Here is a 22,162-nt window from a genome sequence, read left to right on the forward strand (position 1 = left end):
AAATTAATAATAAATTAAAAAATATGTCCTTTATCTTTTTTTTTTTTTAAGCCCAGGAGAAACTGAAAAACTATAAGGTGTACTAGACTGTCCAAAATCTTTCACTGGCTTTCATCACACTTTAAATTCAGACTCATTCCTTTGGCCCAGAGAATCTACAGATTTAGCCCTATGCCTGAGCTCATCTCATGCCATGTTCAGCCTCTCTCATGATACTCTCGTACCTTCTTCTCATTTCCTGAACGAGCCAATTTTTTTTCTTCTCAGCCTCACACTACTACCCATTTTGATTAACATATACTTCCCTCTGATTGGCCTGCACAAATAGATGAACTATTTGTTCTCACTTTGGGTCTCTGCTCAAATGCTACCTCCTCTGAAAAGTCTCCCACAACTCCTTATGAAAAGTTGTACTTCACTCACAATGCACTGTTGTTATGTACCATCAAGTTGGAACCAACTCACAGTTGACCCTCCAGTGGGCTTTTAGAGGCAGTAGACTGCATGGGAGGGATTGCCCATCTTTCTCCTGTGAAACAGCTGATGAAGCCTTTTGGTAGGTAGCACAACTCCTTACCACTAAGCTATGAGAGCTCCCCAATGCATAAGCATCTTTTCTTTTTTGAGTACCATGAAATTACTATGTTAAAAAAGCAATGCATGTATTGCTGTATTGTTTATTTTCTAGCTCCGCTTTGGGCATGATATCAGGAAAGGCCAGTCCCTGAAAAAGTACATCATGCTTAGAAAAGGGGAGAGTCAGTGAAAGAGAAGACCTTCAATATAGTGACACAGTGACTGACAGTGACTGATAGAGTGACACAGTGATTGAAATACTGACTATAACAATGGGCTTAAACACACCAGCGACTATAAGGATAGTGCAAGGTCAAGCAGTTTTGCCCTATTATATCTATGGTTGCTAGGGGTTGGAATCAACTCAGTGGTCACTAACAAGACTGTTTCTGGTTTGTTCCTTGTACCCTCTGCCCAGAATGTTCTCTGACACACTTGTATTTATTTATGAGTGAATAATAATTACCTGATAATGCTAAGCCAATCAAGGTGCAGGTTCTAGTTATGCTAAAGTACTATTAATTATTTTAATTAAAAAAGTACTGTGGTATACATAATTTATGTATACTGCATTGAAACAGATGAGGGAGAGAACAGTTTAAAACAATATATGATTGGGTATTATGGTTATGACAAGAGTCCAGAATGAAGGTTGCATAGTGGAGTATACTGGGGTGGGGGAGGTAATTGTATACCAATGAAGAAATTTTTCTTTTACTTTTCAAAGAGAAGAGCGAACTGAGGGGGAGGGGTGGGCAGGGAGAAAAATGCAACAATGAATGAATGGAAATCCAAAATCTCTGTAAACGTTCATTAAAATTAATAAAATAAAATTTAAAAAAGTATTGCAGACTATTTCAGGTACACCTAAAGGGAGAAAGAATAGCACAATGTACTTTCATTCATGTACAATGGCATCTTTTAAAAGGAATGATTAGCGCTGCAAGTATACTAGTAGAATGCCCAGAAAATTATAAAATCCTATAAAAATCTAAGGACATCATCATTATGATACTGATGCCCCTTTTCCTGAAACTTACAAACACATTCACACAGAAACCCAAGGGAAACTTACCATGACAAGGACATCTTGACTTTGACTCTGGTTCTTGTTCAAGCCATTCATTGTGGCTTCTAAGTTCTGCTGGGATTTCTTCTGCCTCCGTTTCTGGAATGCTTTCCTGGCCTTCTGCAGCTCTCCTGCCGAGTTTGCTTCAAATTTGCTGAGTAGGCTCTTGGTTTTAATACTATCATCAACATCCCAGACATCTTCAAGTGTCAGAGGTTCCTTGTAGCCTTTCAGAACAACTCTAGAACAAGAGTGACCCACAGGCTGGAACCCTACAGCCTGGGTAGAGAGCTGTCTCTTTGCTCTTCTACCCAGCCTGTGTAGGTCCTGATCTGAGATGGAAGAAAAAGAGGATGAGATATCTCCCTTGATCCATGACTCCTATCTCCTGTTCTTTTGAACTTAAGAGAGAAGCAGGGAGAGGAGAAAAGGAATTGAGGAGGGATGACAGAGATGGTAAAAGATAAAGAGAGAAGGGGAAGAGGAGGCCCAAAAGACTGTCACCTCCCTCTCCTCTCCCTGGTCCCTCCTTGTCAAACACCAGCTGCATGATGGCTAGTGGCTACTGAGTGACTGCCTCTACTCTGCTTCTCCAGATAAAGGATTCTTAACCTGAGGCTTAAGACTGCAAGTGAATTATAAATGACATTATTTTTTCACTAATTTCTAACAGAACTGCAGCCTTTCTTTCTAACACGAGTATAGACAACCAACCAAGTTGTAAGGAGTCACCAGGAGAAAGCACAGATGTTTTTAGTGCTCACTTACTCTCATCACACTTTGGAAATAATGGCTGTTAGTGAACTCACCACTGCATATTGTTATTCAGTGCATTACTAAAGAACACATGTACTACTATATCATAGATAAGCTTGTTCATATATTCTTATAGCATGATTTTAATGCTTGCTTTCTTAATATTCTTTCATTATTTTATTTTATGCATTTAAAGCATTACTCTGAGAAGAGATTTGTGGCTTTTAGCAGCCTGCCAAAGGAGTCCAGCAAACCACTGAAGTCAGGAACGCCTCCAGATCTGCTGGAGCCTAGAGCAGCTCCATTATCCTACAAATCTACCTCCAACCTTCCCCTTTCCCAGCCTGTTAACTCTTTTCTATTCTTTCGTGAAACCCCTACCTACCAAGATCAAATCCACTTTCATCCCCTCCTCAGTTCCCAATTTGCCCAATGAAGGAGCTGAACTAAAAAAAACGTCTAAATTTTAATATTCTCGGACTCTGATTAAGTGGAGGAGAAACTGAGGCCATAGAAGACTTTTTTTTTCTTTAAAATATGCTTTTCTTTTCTTTTCTTCACTTTCAGAAGAGTGAAGGAGGAGGGATATAGACAACCCATACTCCAGGCGTTTCCTACCTGTCAAACCAACTAAAGGTAATACTACTCAGAAATGAAGCCGTGGTTGAAGGATTCTGCAAGACACACAAAAAATTAGAAAGTAAATAAATTGGAAATGGAAATGCTATGGGACTCTGAAATCAGAGACTGATTTTGTTAAATTGTCTTGGGATGTGATAGCATTAGATATAACATTGAAGTCAATTGCTCAACATTTGGGAGGCATAAGGTCACTAAATTAAAACAAAATGAAACTCAATTATTGAGTCAATTCTGATTCGGGGACATCCCATGTGTTGTTATGATCACGAGCAGAGTGACAATCAGCGTTGCTGGCATTGCTGTTAGGTTCCATCGAGTTGAGTACAATTCACAGCGACCCTATGAATAACAGATCTGACCCTTACCCTGCACTAAGTCATCCTAATATATGAAACATGTATGAATTAATTGCCTATGTTGAAGATTCAAAAGTCATTATATCCATAATCTAGTTACCTCCTGTTTCCTTATAATAATTTGTATTATAATACAATAATCTTAAGACACTCTGTCCTACTACTCCAGAGTCCATGAGGCCTACATATTTCAGTTAGACACCCATCAAACTACAATAGAGTTAAGTATTATGTTAGGCAAGCATATTTAGGTTCTCACATTTGATGAGGATTTTTCTGAAAATCCTGAGAGGATTATGATCAGGATCTGGAATGCATAGAAGATGAAGAACAGGCACGAGTAGGTCAGGTTAGAATTGTCACCCTATGGAAGTAAAGAAATAATCGAGAAATAAGAATTTTTCCAAATGAAATCTGAAATGACATATCGGTTCTCATAATTAAGGTCCATCATAAAAAAAAAAGTCTATCATGAAATCTCCTAAATAAAAGTACATTTTGAAACCCAATTTACTTTGTGTCCTTCCCTCCAATTCAGTGATTGTCTAGCAGTTCCTCTTTATGTCATTGTCTTCACTCCTTACCTGTAAGAGTGTTCGGATGAGGGTTTGAAGTTGGAAAGTGCCACAGAGGATTGAAAGAATCCAGAAAATGGACAGGAACCAAGCGTTCTTCTGAACACACCATTGCCTGCTGTGTTGGATCAGCAAAACCAGGAGCTAAAGAGAAATTCACATCAAGTTCTGAAGACTGCTGTCACTAACCTCATTACAGAAAGTGACAAAGCTGTCAGGGATCAGCAGCAGGGCTGAAGGAAGAGATTGCTGGGTCTAACCTAGCAGGCCCCAAACCCATGAATGCCTACTGTAGGTTCCCTCCCTGTGCTCTGTCTTTGGATCCCATCACTTTTGCATGCCATCTCTAGTCACCCATCTTTTATCATTATCTCTGTTCACCAAGAAAGCTGAAGACCACTGTCTGCTTTTAATGGAGTTACTTTGGGAGCCATAAAACCTTTTCAAGACCCAAGGAATGAGTGTCAGGCATTAAAAGTAGTTGGGTGGAAGAGGCAGATTCTGATGCATTGGTACAGATCTTTGTACTTTAGTTTTTAAATGTTTTCAGTCTTGTTGTTGTTGCCAGCTGTCAATTCTGGTCTGTGACCCTATGTGTACAGACTAGTACTGTTAATAGTGTTTTCAAAACTGTGACCTTTTGGAATCAGGTCTCTAGGCTTGTCATGAGACACCTCAGGGATTGAATTACACTTTGGTTAGTAGTCTAGCACTTCAGATTAACCTGTTAAGAGAAAAAGGTTGCTTTGAATCATCTCTTTTAGAGATACGTAAATTCTTGAGATGCTGCTCTTCTCAAGACCCCACTCCTCTCGTGAGACACCCACTCTCATGAGACCCCCTTGTCCCTGCTGCGAAGCCCCCTCCTTTCGTGAGACCCCACTCCAACCCCGCTCCCCTCCAGAAACCCTCATTCTTTTGCGAGATCTGCTCCTCTTCCCTATCTTCATTCTGCTGCAAGAAGCTAAGACTTGAGTGGCATGGTCGGCCTGAAGCCTGAAAGCATTTTCTAGCCACCGCTTCCCTTTGCGACTACTAAAGGCTGCAGCGCAGCCCAAGCACACTCACACACTGGGCCCCAACAGAACCACTGCCTGCCAGTTTGAGGGGCTGCAGTTTTAGACTTTGCTCCTGCCCAGAGCACTAGACCCCTGCTGTCTGGAGACCCCGCTGACCCCACGCCTGGAGACAGCCCAGATCCCGCCCCCGCGTCCAGCGCCAGGAGCATCAATATCACAGGTACTTTGGCCTTAAACATTGCTGTTTAGCTACATCACGTGGGATTTCTTAAGCTCAAGCAGAAGAGGCCTGGTGGAGAAACGATTTCAGGAGAGCAACAGTCATTCAGAGTGGACTTTTGGTCCCAAGAGTGGAGCGCCAATATGCAGGTCGTTCACAAAACATTGTCATACTCTGGGATATAGTTACAAATAGTTACAACAACCTAACATCTATTAAGAAAAGACTGACATAATGCCAAGAAAGCAGTCTGCCTCAGTCATCCTGGAAAAAAACCCCAAAATAACCCTGCTCCTCAAAAGGAAGACCCGATCAATACCCCAGATAGAGAGAACGAGAAGAAATATGTTGATGTGGAGTTATTTGAACAGCTACAGAAGAAGGTACAAATGATGGAAGAAACAATTAAGAGCGCAAATACCCCAGAGACAACAATTCAGGAAAAATCTATTAATGAGGAGCAACTTGAACAGCTACAGAAGAAAATGAAAAAAAAAAAGGAAGTATTTCTCGTATAGGTAAAGAGATACAGAAACTTAGATGCAATGAAATAAATGCTAGTTGTTTTCCTGCTCTCCTAAAAAGAAAAAAAATGAATTGCTGTAATGTGTTTATTTCCATGGTGTGCCTACTCCCGCACTGGCTGATTTAAGCTCCAGGTGATGTCATGAGCCCAGGGTGGGGAAGAACGGTGTGAGCCATGACACACTATTCACTCCTTTATTTTATACTTTTTAATTTCATAACAAAGATCTTTTAAAAAGCCAAAACAAAATTCATGAATGTTGGGTCAGAACCAACTCATTGTTGACACTCTAGTGGGTTTTCAGAGGCTGTAAATTGCATAGGAGGAGATTCTGGGTTTTTTTCTTAAGGAGCTGCAAGTGAATTCGAACCGCGGGAAAAGTACCATCTTTGGGTTAGCAATGCAACTCGTGTTGCTGCCAGAGCTCTAGCAAAGAAAAGCGCTTACAGGGCTAGGAGGGTGCTGTCACTAAGGGGTGTGGGGTCCGTGTGGGATATATGCCTCCTCTAAAGGTGTAACAGCTACATGGTCTTGGCTGACTACAGATCCCTGCGGTTGTCAGACATTTTGATTTTTAAAGTACGGTTGGAAGTTGATTTTTATGTGACTTTTCTTCTTTTGAAAAGATAGCAACAAATTAAATTTTTGTTTACATCCTATAGCCGGCCACCTCTACCCCATATTTACTCCCAAACAAGTAAAGATACCAGTTCTGTCCTAGACTCCATGAACCATTAATTAGAGTCATCAGTCAATGTAAACAAATAATACTCAAAGCATTAATACATTATTTTACATCAAGAAACATCTCCTCTATGATCTTTACATGGCATGAGTGTTGTTTTATGTCATCAAGGCACAAAAAAACAAGCTTAGTTTTTAAACTGATATTTGATCCTAGTGAGAAGCTTCTAAGAGATGAAAAACCTATTTGTAGTCTTCAGTTTCACCTCATTATAACTGCTTCATTGAAATGCCCTTGGAAGGAATGATAGGCATAAATGTATAACAATGAACCATGGGTCAAGAATTGCAATACTGTCTTAACTCTGGCATCAATTAATACAAACATAATAGTAAACACTTTTAGAACTTATTTGTCTTTCAGATTCTTTTTTTTTTTTTTTGTCTTTCAGATTCTTAATGTATGATGTGATAAAGTTGTACTGCATGGTGCTTTCTACTTCTTCAATTCTTTAGATGAAATTTCATTTAACTCTAAAAGAGTAAACTTCAGCTAGAATATTGCAAGTAGAAAGAAGATAAGGTGAAAGGAGCAGTGGACCTTATCCATGTGACCAGGTAAAGGCTTGGACTTCTTCAATTCTTTAGATGAAATTTCATTTAACTCTAAAAGAGTAAACTTCAGCTAGAATATTGCAAGTAGAAAGAAGATAAGGTGAAAGGGGCAGTGGACCTTACCCATGTGACCAGGTAAAGGCTTGGATTGGTATATCTAATGGCAGGGATTGTTGCTTGTCCAGTATCTTCTGTGAGTGCAAAGACCAGCTCTATGACAGCTAGAATGAGAAGTAATCCAACAAGCACCTGAGAAAGGAAAAGAAAAAACATGCACTATTAGGGGAATATCATTTTCTACAAGTCTCTTAGAACAGAATAGTGCCCAGTGATGGATGGTAAAAAAACAAACAAACAAACAAAAATATATACAGTGATTTGGATGGCACAGTTAACAAATTTTGTAGAGTAAATTGGTAGTTTATAAAAAATGAAATAAAGTTCAAAATACACTGTTCAAAATACACAAGTGTTTTTGAGACATGATGAACAAATGTGATGGTTTTGAAACCCATCACAAATTCTTTGATACTAATCCCTTCAAAAAGTAGAGCTTAATTCACCTCTCCTTGCATGAAAACTGGACTTTGTGTGTGAGTGACTTGCTTCTAATGAGTATAAAATGGTAAAAGCAATGGTGTGTCGCTGCCAAGGTGATTTCCTCTGGTGAAAGTAGCCAGCCTTGTCCTGAAGAAATTAAGACAGCCCCAAGGACAGGCTTGCTTGGCCTCTTACCAAGAGCCATGTGAGTGAGTCATTTCAGAAGCTAATATCCCAAGTCCAAAATCAAGCTTTCAGATGATGGTAGTCCCACCCGATACTAAACTGTAACCTCAGGAAAGACCATGAAGTAGAAATCAGATAAGCTGGTCCCAAATTCCAGGACCAAGACACTTCAGTATTGAGGGGTGGCGGTCAGGAAAGCTTGGGTTTTCCCCCCAAACTGCTAAATTTTAGGATAATCTGCCATACAATAACAGAAAACTAATACACCACGTTTAAAAGGAGAATTGTCTCTCCTCCCACTGCTGTTGTTACTGTGTGCCATCTAAGTAGAATTTGACTGATAGTGGGCATGTAGACATGTTGGAGCTACCCCCGAGTGTCCAATGTTATCATCTTTGTGGAATAAGATTTTTTCATCTTCCTTCTGCAGAGCAGTTGGTGGGCTCAGAGTGTCAACATACAGGTTAGCATCCGAGTGCTTAGTCTCTGTGTCACCAGCACTCCCTGCCTTTTCTCCATTAAACTCATCCCTTGCTGCCCAGTCTGTTCCAACTCACAGTGAGCCTCCATCTGACTTCAGAGGCTGTGAGGCAGAGACTGCCCGTATTTCTCCAACAGAACGTCTCATGAATCTGAGCCACTGGAGACGCGCAGATTTTGGGTTGGTGCAACTTGCTACAGGCTCTGCCACCAGAGCTCCCTCTCCAAATCAGTGGCCTTGGAAACCCTACAGGGCAGTTCTGCTCTACTCTGTGAGTAGAGCGATGAGTCACTTGATGGCATTAGTACCTTGATCACTGGTCCCAACTTTGCCCTCGTATAACCTTTGCAGTTAATGTACTAGCACATGCATGATAATTCCAAGCCAATCAATAATATTTTGTTCTGTAACCTCATGAATTATGATTCATTCACATTGTACTTTCTAAAGGATCACACACGTCTAATCAGAAGGGAAAATAACTATCTCCACAGCACCTTTGTCCCTCAAATTAAGATTTCTATCCTCAATTAACTCCCTTATTAACCCCCTATTCCCCTGCCCTTGCTCATTCTCATATGACTCAATCATCCAGAATGACCTGGGCAGAGAATTAGGGCTCTTTGCCATGAAAACCAAGGAGGGATATTTATGTGTCTTTAACAAATGAGAGCAGCACCATTATTTAGCAAGTTGTTGTCGTGCACCATCAAGTCAGAACCAACTCAGAGCTGACCCTCCAGCAAGTTTTCAGAGGCAGTAAACTGCACAGGAGGGAACAGCTCTTTCTCCAGCAAAGCTGTGTATGGGCACTATCTTTGGGTTGGCAGTGCAACTGCTTACCACTAAGACACCAGAGCTAGGAGTTTTCTCAAGTTCAGGTGGAACATATTATCACATTCTGGGCCATGAAACATACCTAATATAAAAAAAGAAATTAAGACATATAGTGGCATAGGGACCTACTTGAGCCAATTATGTTCAATAACTTAATTTTTTATTTGTAAATGTAAATAGTACAAATAATTGGCAGAATGTTGAGAAAAACAACAGGGTCATACTTGTGAATGCCAGAAATTGTAAGAGAAGGAAAATTCAAATAAGAAGAGATGAAACGGAAAGGAAAGCTAAAATGAGTAACAGCAAAATGGTAAGACTGAGACCCAGGAACACAAGGCACTCCCTTCAAATTCTGACTTTCATGGGCTTCAGACAACTAGCATAATAAAACAGTGCAACAAATAATGAGCTGAAACAAATAGAAAGTATTAAGTGATCAGAAAAGAATCTTCTTTATAAAAGTATTTAAAAATGAATGTCCTAGGGGAGACTTGAGAAGATACAATATCCACTAACATTGCAATTAAGAAAAGGTATGTTGTTTGGTTGTTTTGTTTTTGAAAAGGTATATTGTTAAGTTGTTGTTGTTAAGTGCCGTGGAGTCGCAGGCGACTCATAGCGACCCTATGAACGAAGTCCTGGACACTTCCTGTATAACTTTCATCCTTTCTCCAGGTTCATAGGGTTTCCAGAGGCAAGCTATTGTGGAAGTCAATGTTACTCCTGCTTCTGAACTTGTTTTAATGAGGGAGTTTCACCAAACACAGCCCACCATAAAAAGTATAGTCAGAAATAAAGAGGAATCCCTTAGGACAAGTGAACAAAAAATTTGGAGAAAATTTCTTGGGAAACGTCACAGAAAGTGAAATAAAAAAGAGAGAAGGAAGATTAATTCAGAGTCCAAGCTATTTGAAAGAAGTGAAAGAGTAGTAGAAAATGAATAAACAGTGAATAAACACCCAACATTTTGGGCATTGTAATTAATGATCTGGAGCAAAGTGTGCATGAATGATAGAGAAAACAGTATGCTCTGCAAACTTTCACTCAGAACACAATAAAATGATTCTCTGGAGAGGTAGAATTTTAAACAGGAAAGGAGTCATTTATACAATTTCTCAGTTATAAGAAAACATAGGTATTTAGGTGGAGACTGGAGAGTCCACTGAATTTAAAAGAAAAAGACAATTATGGAGTTTAAAAATATAGAAAATGATAATAAAATATGATTTAAAAAGAAAAAAGTAAAGAGGATCAACACTTCTAGAGGCTAACTAGGAATGAAAAGAATTCTAATTAGCACAGGATGCTGAGGAAAAAGAAACACCTTCCGGTTTTTGAAAGAAAAGCATATATTTTAAAACCAGAATTCCATATTCAAATAAACATTTTCTGAAGCAAGGACTTTTTATCCACTATTATGCTTTCTGAAAATTTTATTTGGGAATTGTCTCCTGAAGAAAGGACCGAAGACACTTTGGAGCACTAATTCTACCATCTTATACAAAGGGGCATCAAGATACAGAACCTAAAATTGGGGGTGGATTCTTTTCCAAAGTAACATCTGAAAAATAATAATATAAGACAAAGCAAAAAAAAAAACAACTGAGAATAAAGGGAAAAGAGGGGGGAAAAGTTATGATGAAGGGTTAATGAGCTAAATTTCTTCTTGAGAGGGCAGGAAAAGGTTTTTTTTTTAAGCTGATTGATCAAGAAATATATACATATGCTTTACAGCTATGAAGGGAACCATCAATACAAGTTCAGATGGAACTCTAGAGAATGAGGCTGGGAGAGTGTGAGAAGGAGGCTTTTGCTTTTAATTTTGTGCATTTGATTGCTTTTTCAGAGAAGGCGTGAAAGAAAATATTTTGTAATGTTACAGAATGGTAACATTATTAATATATTTAATGATCTTATTTCATCTTGCTTTGATCCACAATTTTAGTATATGTACTGCCGAAGCGAGCACTTTGATCCACAATTAACACCCTTGGTATGAGCAGTCAGGAAATAAGGAGACATATTGCACTGGGAATATCTGGAGTTAGGGACTTTTCCAAATTATTGAGGAGTAGTGATGTCAGAGGACTAAAGTGCATCTGATTCAGGCCATAGTTTTTGCAATTACTAGCTATGCATCTGAGACCTGGACAATGAATAAGGATGACTGAAAAATAATTGATGCCTCTGAGCTGTGGTGTTGGAGAAGAGCACTGAACATCCCATGGACATACAAGAAAATGAACAGGATGTCTTGGAGATGGAGCAGCCGGAGTGCTCTTTGGATGCACGAATGATGAGGCTTTGCCTCACATACTTTGGACATGCTGCTAGGAGGTGCTATTCCTTGGAGAAGGACACGATGTTAGAAAGGGTGGAGGGTGGGGGAAGGAGAGGAAGTTCCTCAACTAAGTGGATTGACACAGTGACTGCTGCAATGGGCTCAGGAAGTGTGAGGATGGTGCAGGACAGGACTGAGTTCAGATCTTTTGTTCAAAGGGTCGCTATGAGTCGTACTTGAAGGCACCTAACAACAACAGTTCCCTAAAGTCTCCAAATTTTCTACAATAAGCATTCATTCGTTTTACCGTTAGAAATAAACACTTATTTTTATCAATTATGATGAAGGGAATATTGTGGATGTTTGAGGATTACCAACTTCTTAATATTCTTTGCTCTAAATCTCTGATTTCTTGAGAGAACTTCAAACAGACAATGAAGAGCTCTGGTGGCATAGTCCATAGGGAGTTATGCTGCTAATCCAAAGATCTACCTCTTTGGTGTTAAATCCAGTAACACACGTGGGAAGAAGGATGGGCAATCTCATCCTGTGTGCTGTTCACAGCCTTGGAATTTCACTGGAGGTTCGACTCGACACTACATAACAAAATTAACAACAAATATTCTAATCTACCAGCTGCTCTGCAGGAGGATAGGCAACTCCTCCCGTGGGATTTACTGCCTCCTAAGTTTCGCTGGAGGGTTAGCTATGATTCAGTTCCAACTCAACAATACATAACAACAACTACATATACATACATACACAAACGTGTTGTTGAGACAAGTATGACTCATAGTGACCCTGTGACTAACAGATCTGAACCCTGTCCTATCCTGTGCCATCCTCATCATTTCTAACACGTTAGCCCAATTAATGCAATATCTGTATCAATCCTTCTTATCGAGGGTCTTTCACTCTATTGTTGACTCTCCACCTTGGATATCCTATCCAAGAAATAGCCTCTCCTAGGAATATGCCCAAAATATGTGAGATGAAGCTTTGATAGTCTTTGCCTCTGAGGAACATTCTGGCTACATTTTTTCAAAGATATAGCTGTTCAATCTTTGGGCAGTCTTATCAATGCTCTTTTTGAACATTGTAACTCAAAGGCCTCAGTTCTTCTTCTGTCATCCTTATTGACTGTACAGCTCTCAGAGGCATAACAAGTGAATGAAAAGACCATGACCTGAATCAGGTACACCTTAGTCTTAAAACTAACATCATTGCTCCTCTGTAATTTGGAGAAGTCCCTGACAGCAGATTTTGCCAATGCAATGTAATTCCTGATCAACTGACTCTTGGAACTAAGGGTGTTTATCGTGTATCCAACTAAGATAAAGTCACTGATGATTTCAATCCTTTCTCCATTTATCATGATGTTACTTATTGGTCTAGTGGTGAGGATTTTTGCTTCTTGAAGTTGAACTGCAATCCCTATTGAAGGTTTTGATCTTCGGTAGCAAGCATTTCACGTACTCACTTTCAGCAATTGTGCCATGTGCATATGCAAGACGGCATCTAAGTAAAGTGAAATCATTGATGACTTCAATCTTATCTCCATATATCACAATGTTGTCTATTGGTCCAGTGGTGAGGATTTTTATTTTCTCGGTGTTGCTGTGCAATCCGTATTACAGGTTGTAATCGCTGGTCTTCTGCAGCAAGTGTTTTAAATTCTCTTCAGCAAGTAGAGTTGTGTCATCTGCATAATGCAGGTTGTTGAATGAGTCTTTTTCCAATTCTGATGTCACTTTTTTTTCACCAAGTCCAGCTTCTCAAATGATTTAACAGGTGTTCAGAATAGGCATACAGATTGAGTAGGTATGAAAAAAGGATAGTACCCCGATACACATCATTCCTGATTTTAACCATTCTATTATTAGACAAGGGAGCTCTGGTGGTTTAGTGGTAAAAATTGCACTGCCAATCCAAAGGTAAATGGTTCAAATCCACCAGATGCTCCATGGGAGACAGTTGGGCAATCTCTTCTTAAGAGATTTACTGTCTCTGAAAACTTTCTGGATGGTCAGCTATGGTTATTTCTGAAAATAACAATTATTAGACAAGTATTCATTTTAGAAAGTACTAATATACTAGTCAAACTATGCCTCCATGGAATAACTTCTCCTCATTTTTCTTTGTCCTTCTCTCTGAAATGTGTTATAATAAGTTGAGGCAGTCTTCATATTCTTTTACAAATACTTAAAGATGATTCCCATTTTCCACAGGCTTAATAGAAAGTCTAGTTATGCTACATATCTTACTCTGACCTCAGCAATTTCCCAGCTTTCAAACTAAATTCATTGAGCTCATTTAGTCATTTGCTTTTTAAAAGAATTCAATTAATTGTATCACCTGTTATATACTGGGCCCTGAAATAAGGATTTCTCTTTTCTCTTGAAACCAAGCAAACGTGTAGTCACCAATAAGCTTGGTCAAGCAATTTGACTAAATTCAGAGGAGCAGCACTAATAACAGTCAAAGAGAGTTGAAAAGGGGGGATGGAGAAACTTAAAAACCCAAAACCTGGGATTGCACAATTTGATGGCAGGGGGTTGGGTATGTTTAGAGAAAGGGGAAGGAACTTGTGCAAAAAATAATGTATTCAAATTTTATAAATAAATGAGTATAACAAACAAAAAAAATAAACAATAAAAACAACCCACACCATCAAAATCAGTGAAATAGTTCAAAGGCTCTATATGATTCTTGGCAGGTAGAAGAGGAAGTTGAGAAATAAAATCAAGATAAGGTATAATAAATTCAACATAAGAGAGAAAATTCTTATAGAAATACAGTTTTGTTTGTTTTGGGGTTTTGGGTAAGAAATTATACCTTCCAGTTACTTTAGAGAATTAAACTAACTGCCTGAATATTTTAAGGAACAGCTAATCAGTACTAGTTAATCCAGAGGACGAAATGAAATCGTAAAAGCTATGTGGGTTTGGGGCTGTAGAGTCTGATCTCCACTAAGTTTGTAAACGTAGAAGAACTCAAATATGTACACATAATCAGCATACAGACTGAATAGGCCAAACTGACCAATGCTCACATTAGCATTCTATATGTATCGCTTAATAACCAACACATAGACAGTTCCAGTGCGGTCAAACCTGCCCGTACGTTCCAAACCTTTTGCTGACACCAGCCATTCCGGCCACAGTTGCCTTTTCTATTATGTGCTCACAGTAAGCCCACATGAGAAGACATCCTGACTAAAAGTCTCTGGCCATTGGCCTTTTGTCCCAGTCGCTGCCCTGTTCGGCATTGCAGTGTTTACAAAGTTCTTTTAGCTTTGTCAGTAAGCCCAGGTCCAAAGGCATTTAACTCTTCCTCCAGGGGACTGCAAACCCAGCTCCCCCAGCACTCACTCCATGGCAAGCACTCAGCTTGCATCCTCTGTGGGCCAGAAACCCACAGCTCTGCCTCACACTGGTTTCTGGTTCTCTGCCACTACTACCACCACTGTTACTGTCTCACCTCATGCTGTCTTACCTCATTTTGACAGTGTTACAACTCTCCATCTCTAGTTCATGCAGAGATCTCAGGTTCATAAGATGTGCTGCCTTCTTTGATGATGGCGAGTCTCCCATTTTTTGACTCTGGGCCAGCTCACTTTAAGTCAGGCTGGCAAGGCTCACATTAGCATTCTAAATATAGGATTTGCATGGACTCATCTGAAAGGTGTCAGTTGCCTTATTTACAATATTAGTAAGCTGTTAGTCCCTTAGTAGGCCACAAACACTTCACATTTCTATAGTCCTAAGCAACAAGCTGCTCCTTGGGGGGCAAGGATTTTGAGATTCCATTTCACATGCTTTGGGCTTGTTGCCAGGAGGGACCAGTTTTCCTAGGAGGATATCGGAGGGACCAGTTTTCGGAGGAGGATATCATGCTTGGAAGGATGGAGGGACAGTGCAGAAGAGGAAGACTCCGGATGAGATGTACTGACACAATAACTGGGGTAATGAGGGTTGGTGTGTCAGAGACAGTGAGATGGGCTCAGGATAGAGGAAGATTCAGAACTATAATGTATAGGGTTGCTCTGAGTTGTAGTTGACTCGACGGTACATAACAACAAAAACCATTGTGCAAGACAATGTCTTAGAGGAACCACACTGAGTAAGTCACTGTGGCCCAATTATGAACAGAATTCTTCAGGTTCTGTATGAGTAAGGTTAATTTTCTTTTTCTTTTCTTTTTTTTTTTTCTGAGTAAGGTTAATTTTCAAACCAAACCGAACCCATCAAGTTGCTTCCAACTCATAGTAGAACGGCCCTAGAGTGTGGCCAGAGCCGTAAATCTTTAAAGAAGACTTTCTCCTCTTCCTCCTACAGAGCACCTGGTGTTTTGAACCATTAACCTTTGGTTAGCAATCAAGTGCTTTTGTACCTACAGGACTCCTTGGTGGAACTTTATTCACCCACAAAAAGCAATCTTCATACTAATACATCTATAATACAGATGGCTTTCTAAAATACACCAAGTTAAAGAAACAAGTTTTTATTTTAAAAAAAGGTCATAAATTGTACAATCCAATTCATATCAAATGTTCAGAATAAGGAAGTCTTTAGTGTCTACCAGGTTTAAGTAAGGTTTTGGCTTGGATTTTATGTCTGAATAGATTAGTGTTTGCTTAGGGTTGGGGGAGGGTATGAGGGTAATAGCTAAACATACAGGATTTCTTTTTCGGGGGATTAAAATTCCTCTAAAATTGACTGTGGCGATGATTACGTCTGTTAATAAACATACTTTTAAAAATCACTGAATAAAACACAAAGTATGAGAATGATTGTAAAAAGACACAATATGAGTGAAGGAAAGTGAAATACAATGTATACAAATTTTGTATGCAAACCAATACAAAATAGAAATTAAAAAAAAATTACTGAATCACACATCTTAAAAGGGCAAGTTGTTCACTGCAATCTTAAAGGTGAGCAGTTCAAATCCACCAGATGCTCTGCTGGAGAAGGAGGGGCACACTCCTCCTGTGCCAGGTGGATCCAATTCAATGGTACACCAAAAGAAATTAATTTTTAAAAAGGACAAGTTGTATAATTTGTGAATTATATCTCAATAACAAGAACTTTTTACTAAAACATAGAAGGAGCATTCCCCAGACTCTTCTTGGAAGTTCCAAAAAAAAAAAAAAAATGTCAACGTGACCAACTTGAACTTCAAACTTTGGCTCATCTTTAAGAAGAGTGATGCATCAGAAAAAGTCTAAAGCACTTTTAATACAGAGTGTGCTCCCAGGGTGCAGTTGGCATCAACATTTGTAAATACTTACCAAAGGTCTGATGTGTACCAGGCACATGCTGGGCACTTGGTAAATAAAACAAACAGAAATCTTGCTCCTGAACTCTTTTCATACAGAGTCCAATAAATCACTACCAGCTCTACACCCAAGTGTTGCCACAGATTTTATTCCAAGGTCTTTCCTGTCTTTTATGTTGCAGGTAACTTGAGGTTATTGATAGTTACTACTCAGAAAATACAAGAATCCAATTTGCCTGTCTAAAACCTGCCCCAAGATCAGAACAGACAGAAAATAAAAAAAAAAATAGAATGGAAGGCAGTAGATCGTGGACTTATGGGATGCCTCTATTGAAGAATGAGAGTTAGGAAATGGTTAGGCTACCATACCTGCTTGGCCACGTAGAGTTTGGTTATAGAAGCCTTGCTGACTCTGGATTTATATGCATGAATAAGCTGCCACGGTGCCAGTAGCCAAAGGAATATCAAGGGAATCCACACCAGAACAGTTTGTTCAAAACAGAGCGGCAGGTCAGGCTCAGGACTATCCAGGAATGAAGAATTCTGGGAGATAAAAATAATAATAAATATTAGATGCATGCATCCTTAAAGACATAGGACCACGTCCCAGCACACAGACAGTATTAATTCAAATCCATATCTGGATCTATTGCTGCCTTATACTATCTATAGGGATTATGAATCCATAGTCTCCTATTCACCGTCTTGTGATATTGAGTGACTTTTCTGGTCTCTTAAAATCTATATTTTTGTGATCCCCAAATGGCCTTGGAATTATTCCATTAGCTGTTCTTAGTAAAACTCACCACTGCAATTGCCAAACTGCAGAGAGGTGGATCAAAGGGGAGCTCGCCCAAAGAGCAGAACTCATTCCATGGGCCAGAACAGTTCTCTAACACTGGTTGAACTCACACATAGAGTCAAGCGTGCAGGCTCTGGAGAAGTTTGTCTGTGACATTCAGTCTTCTTTAGCCAAGGCTGAATACTCAGGGAATACAGTAAGCGCGGGCTTACTTGTGTTTACCTACTAATCTGTAGTGACCAGTTTCACCTGTTTTCACCAAAACCTGCGAACAATTCACTACAGTTTAGTAAGTAAGCACAAGTGAATCCATCTTATTAGTTTATTAGGCAGTTGGTCACTGCCTACAGTCCGAGGGTGGCAACATGGGAAGCCCAGGAGGACTGGTCAGTTTCGGCACAGGAGCAACCATGGCGCAGCTGGACAGGAGATGGATTCGCAGTACGTTTTGTACCATTCGTCTCTTCTATAATAAATAGACTGGGGGGAGGAAGCAGGCATATGACGAAGATTTTTCTCTTCCTATAAATACTTTATGAAGGGTTCTATTTGATTTTTTTTTTACTTTTTATTTTTTTTTGTGTGTACCGTCAAATCAGATGTGACTGGTACAGGAGGAGATTGTTCCTCCTTCTCCAGCAGAGCGTCTGGTGTATTCAAACCGTGCACCTCTTGGATTGTAGTGCAGCTTCTTGCCACTAGGCTGATTTTTTTTTTTTACTTTTAAAAATATTAATTTTGGGGGGTAGAAGCTTAAACAGGGAATTCCGTTAACTTTTAACAATTTTTCTACAAATCGCTCTGTGACACTAGTTAAAATTTTCACCATGTGTCAACATTTTCATTATTCCCATTGATTATTTTCCATTGATCTAACATTCCTCACCCATCTCTGACTTCTTATCTGTGCTTTTGGGTAAATGTCAACCATTTGGTATGTTATTGATTATTTAAGGGAGCAAATTAATACTAGGTGATACTGTTTCTTTTATAAGTTTATCAACTAGTTGATGAACTCTAGGAGTGGCTTCAGTTCCAAGTACAAAGGATATCTTATGCTTTCTTTTCAGGTCTGGGACAGTTCCTACTGGATACCTAGCAACAATGACTTGCTGTTCTTGTTATATGCAAGCACAACCAACTCATAGCTGACCCTCCAATGAATTTTGAAAGATACAAAATCACACGGGGAGAACTGTCCATCTTCCTCCCTCTGAGCAGTGAGTGGTTTTGAACCACATGCCTTTGGGTTGCATTGCAGCTCCTTTCCACTCACCCACCAGAGTTCTCTATCTTCTCAGTAAGTCTGAGTTTACCTAGGAATTTGAACTTTATTCTACCTTTTCCTTCTTTTCTATTTGGAACGTTCTGTTGTATCCCTCCCTGGTCAGAATGGTCAGCAGAGGTAGCTGAGGTAGAAGAGATTGTGGTTCACCTGGGCTACTAATGCTATTTTATGATCCTTTGGTTTATTCCTTTTCTTTTGCTCTAGATGAGTAGAGATTAATAGTTGTACTGCAATTTCAGAAGAAACCAAATTTTAGAAAAGGTTGGAGGTATTCTGCCCAAGATGTTATCAGAGAACTCTCAGATTTCTCAATGACTAGGTCAGTTAGGCCCTTCCTTCCTGGGGTAGCCAAGTCCTACCTGTCAGGTCTTGGGGTTCAGGTCTTTTCTAAGATCGAAAGTACTGCATAGACATTTTGCTATCTCATTTCTGGTACTCTCATCACTCTTCTCAGAAAATAGGAATAATTTTGAGACAACTTTTTGGATTTCCTTTTCACCACAGAAATGACTCTAGTCTTCTAAAAAAAAAAAATGGAACCAAACATTTTTTAAAAAGAAATCCTCTAATCTTTACTGCAGCTAGTCTGAAACTTATAAAGCCATTGTAATCCGCTCTGCTAGGGTCATCCACAGAGAGCTGCACTGCTGGCCAAAAGGCCAAGCCTTTCTGGTTCAAATCCACCTACCACTGCTTAGGAGAAAGCTGGGCTCCTCCCAGGATTCAAAGACCTGAGAGGGGAGGGGTGGTCAGTGATGAGCTGGTTCTGCCTCAGCCGCAGTGACTCAATGATCTGCCTCCGTTGTGATTAACTATCCAAAGGTCCTCTACTCTCTGAATCATAACAACCACAGCAACAAGAACAGAGTCATTTTCTGAGTACTTATCTTGTACTATCATACTATTCTAAGCACCTTACATGTATTAACTAATTCAATTCTCACAACAACCCAAAGAGAAAATATTTTATTATCTTAATTTTATAGATCAGGAAATTGATGTGCAGAGCAGTTAAAATATGCTGGTTAAAATCACACAACTGGAATTTTTTTTTTCTCTCCCTAAGTGCTCCCATACTATAACAATAACATTTCTGAGAGATTGTGTAAGGTCTTTGCATGTATTTTCTCACTAAAGACAATTCTTTAAAACCTTCTCAGAAAGATCCCATACTCTACCACATTTCAGGCATATAAATATACTCAGAAGGATACAGGTATCTTAAACATATGGTAGAAGTTCACTGTTTTGCCCACAAAAGTGCCTTAGGTAAAAAACAAAAGAAACAAAATCAGCCATCTTTGGGAGGACACATTCTGAAGTTCCAGAATCATCTTCATGCGCTGCCACTGAGTTGACTGACACATAACTGTCACATAAGACAGGTTTCCAATACAAACTGCCACATCATTCTCCCTCCAAGCAACTGGGGGTTTGAACATCCACCCTTTCACTTAGTATTCAAGTGCTTACCCATCTCACTACCAGGACTTTTCAGGTCTACATGGTGGTTGTTATCTATCATTGAGTTGGAACCAACTCATAGCTGACCCTCCAGCGGGATTTCAAAGGTTGTAAATTATACAGGGGGAGATTGCCCTTCTCTCTCCTTCTGAACAGCTGGTGAATTTGAATTGTGTACCTTTGGATTGGCAGTGCCAATCCTATTTACCCACTTCGCCAGTTCACATTAGGTAGGTTTATAGAGAGACGAGATGAGTGAACTGTTTGACAAATCTCTCTCAAATGTCTTATTGCCTTGTTTCCCTTAAAGCAAAATATAGAATGATCTTCAATAAGATTGATTGACACAGTGGCTGGAATAACGGGTTTGTGCATAGCAGAGACTGTAAGGATACCACAAAATTGGGGTGTGGTGGGATGGTGGTGTTTGTTCTTTCCCTGTGAATTGGAGCTGACCCAATAGCATCGAACATCAATGGTTCAAAAATTATCTCCGAGGCCATGATGTCCAAATTTTCATCCTTGGTCTTAATTTTTATTCTACATCATGAACTGTCAGCTAAATAATTTCTGTCATTTTTGCAACATCATACCCTGGCCCACCTTGGATTTTTCTCCTATACACAAACAATATAATAATTTCCCCTCCTAACACTGATGATTTGGAAAGTCATTTCCCTGTTTCACTTTAGAGAAAGGAATTCTGCATCTAATTAGTCCTAGAAAATAATCATCTGTTTAGTCCTAGAAAATAATCTGGGATAAAAGAAATATTTGGTAAAGAAAAATTCAACTACCTCTTTCAGATAGTGTATTCCCTAGACATACTACGACTTCTCTTTGTCAAAAAGTTTGAGCTTTACAGTAACATCTCATTTTTCTGGTTCTTGTTGGTGCCCTCTCTGGGTTAATCTACGATTTGTTCTGAGTCCGAGAAGAGTCAATAGTGAGAATACATGTTAATTTCTTACCCAAAAAGTTGAATTGCAGAACTCGTCCAGCATGATTCAGGAAGTGCTTCTTCTAGAATCAAGACTCTTCTGCTATTGCACTGTCCCTTGTCCTCGCTTGCCTCAGAGAAGGTGGGACATGAGCAGCAAATGTGCTGGTAAATGTTGTGATGTTAAAGCCAGAAGCCGGTCTTCGACCTTTCATCCCCACAATTTAATCGTTAACTGTTAACCTTGCCTGAAGCCTATTTACATTATCTCAGCATAGACATGTGACTGAGGAGTCCCAGAGATAGGCAGACTAATTCCTAAAGCGGACCACAGAAAGATGCGAGCTGTGCTGGGGGACAAATCAGGAGTGAAGGTGTCTTTCATAACTAAAATGACATCAAAGGAAGTGTACCTGGGGAGGGGCACAAACCCCCATAAAGTGCTGACTCACTTCTTCCCTAAGGTTTTAGTGTTTAGTTGCTATTTGTGTTATGAGCTGTTGAGTTGGAGATGACTCATAGCTGACCCTCCTGTGGGTTTTCAGAGGCTGTAAATCTCATGGGAAGAGACTGCCCATCTTTCTCCCATGGGGCCAACTGCCAGTGGACTCAAACAGTTGGCATCTGGGTTGGTAGCACAAATACCACTAGGCTACCAGAATGCTTTTGAAGAGTGTATAGAAATGTAAAATACCCTACTCTTTCGGACTTTATTAAATAAAGAACAGAACCCAAAACAGAGTCTAAAATAGTATGTTGTTGTTGTTGTTGTTGTTTGATGCTGTTGAGTCGTAGACGACTCATAGCGACCCTATGAATGAACGGCCTAAGCACTGAGTACATAGAGTTTCTGGAGGCAAGTCATTTCGGAAGCGGATGCCGCTCCCACTAAAATAGTATAGACTTTAAAAAAATTCAGGTTGTACTATGCTGCATTAAAAAACAAGGAACTCATGCAATATTATTCAAAATGGTTGACTCTGGAGAACATTATGCTGAGTGAAATATCCCAGTCACAAAAG

General features: G+C 39.5%; 1 protein-coding gene across 1 annotated transcript in view; it reads right to left on the reverse strand.

The window, feature by feature from the left end:
• Positions 1-21,204, reverse strand: part of ABCC2 (ATP-binding cassette, sub-family C (CFTR/MRP), member 2) — a 66,116-nt gene extending 44,912 nt beyond the window's left edge. Inside the window, exons 1-7 of the mRNA XM_006880036.1 lie at positions 21,172-21,204; positions 17,016-17,189; positions 7,162-7,287; positions 3,984-4,118; positions 3,659-3,763; positions 3,020-3,075; positions 1,652-1,886 (exon numbers count right to left, since the gene is read on the reverse strand). Of these exons, the coding sequence (XP_006880098.1) occupies positions 1,652-1,886; positions 3,020-3,075; positions 3,659-3,763; positions 3,984-4,118; positions 7,162-7,287; positions 17,016-17,189; positions 21,172-21,204 (864 nt within the window). The remainder of the gene's footprint in view (positions 1-1,651; positions 1,887-3,019; positions 3,076-3,658; positions 3,764-3,983; positions 4,119-7,161; positions 7,288-17,015; positions 17,190-21,171) is intronic.
• Between the last annotated feature and the right edge of the window lie 958 nt (positions 21,205-22,162).

This window comes from Elephantulus edwardii, unplaced genomic scaffold, assembly GCF_000299155.1.
Source record: "Elephantulus edwardii isolate Elephantulus edwardi_28Jun2011 unplaced genomic scaffold, EleEdw1.0 scaffold00006, whole genome shotgun sequence".
In the NCBI taxonomy this organism is placed as follows: Eukaryota; Metazoa; Chordata; class Mammalia; order Macroscelidea; family Macroscelididae; genus Elephantulus; species Elephantulus edwardii.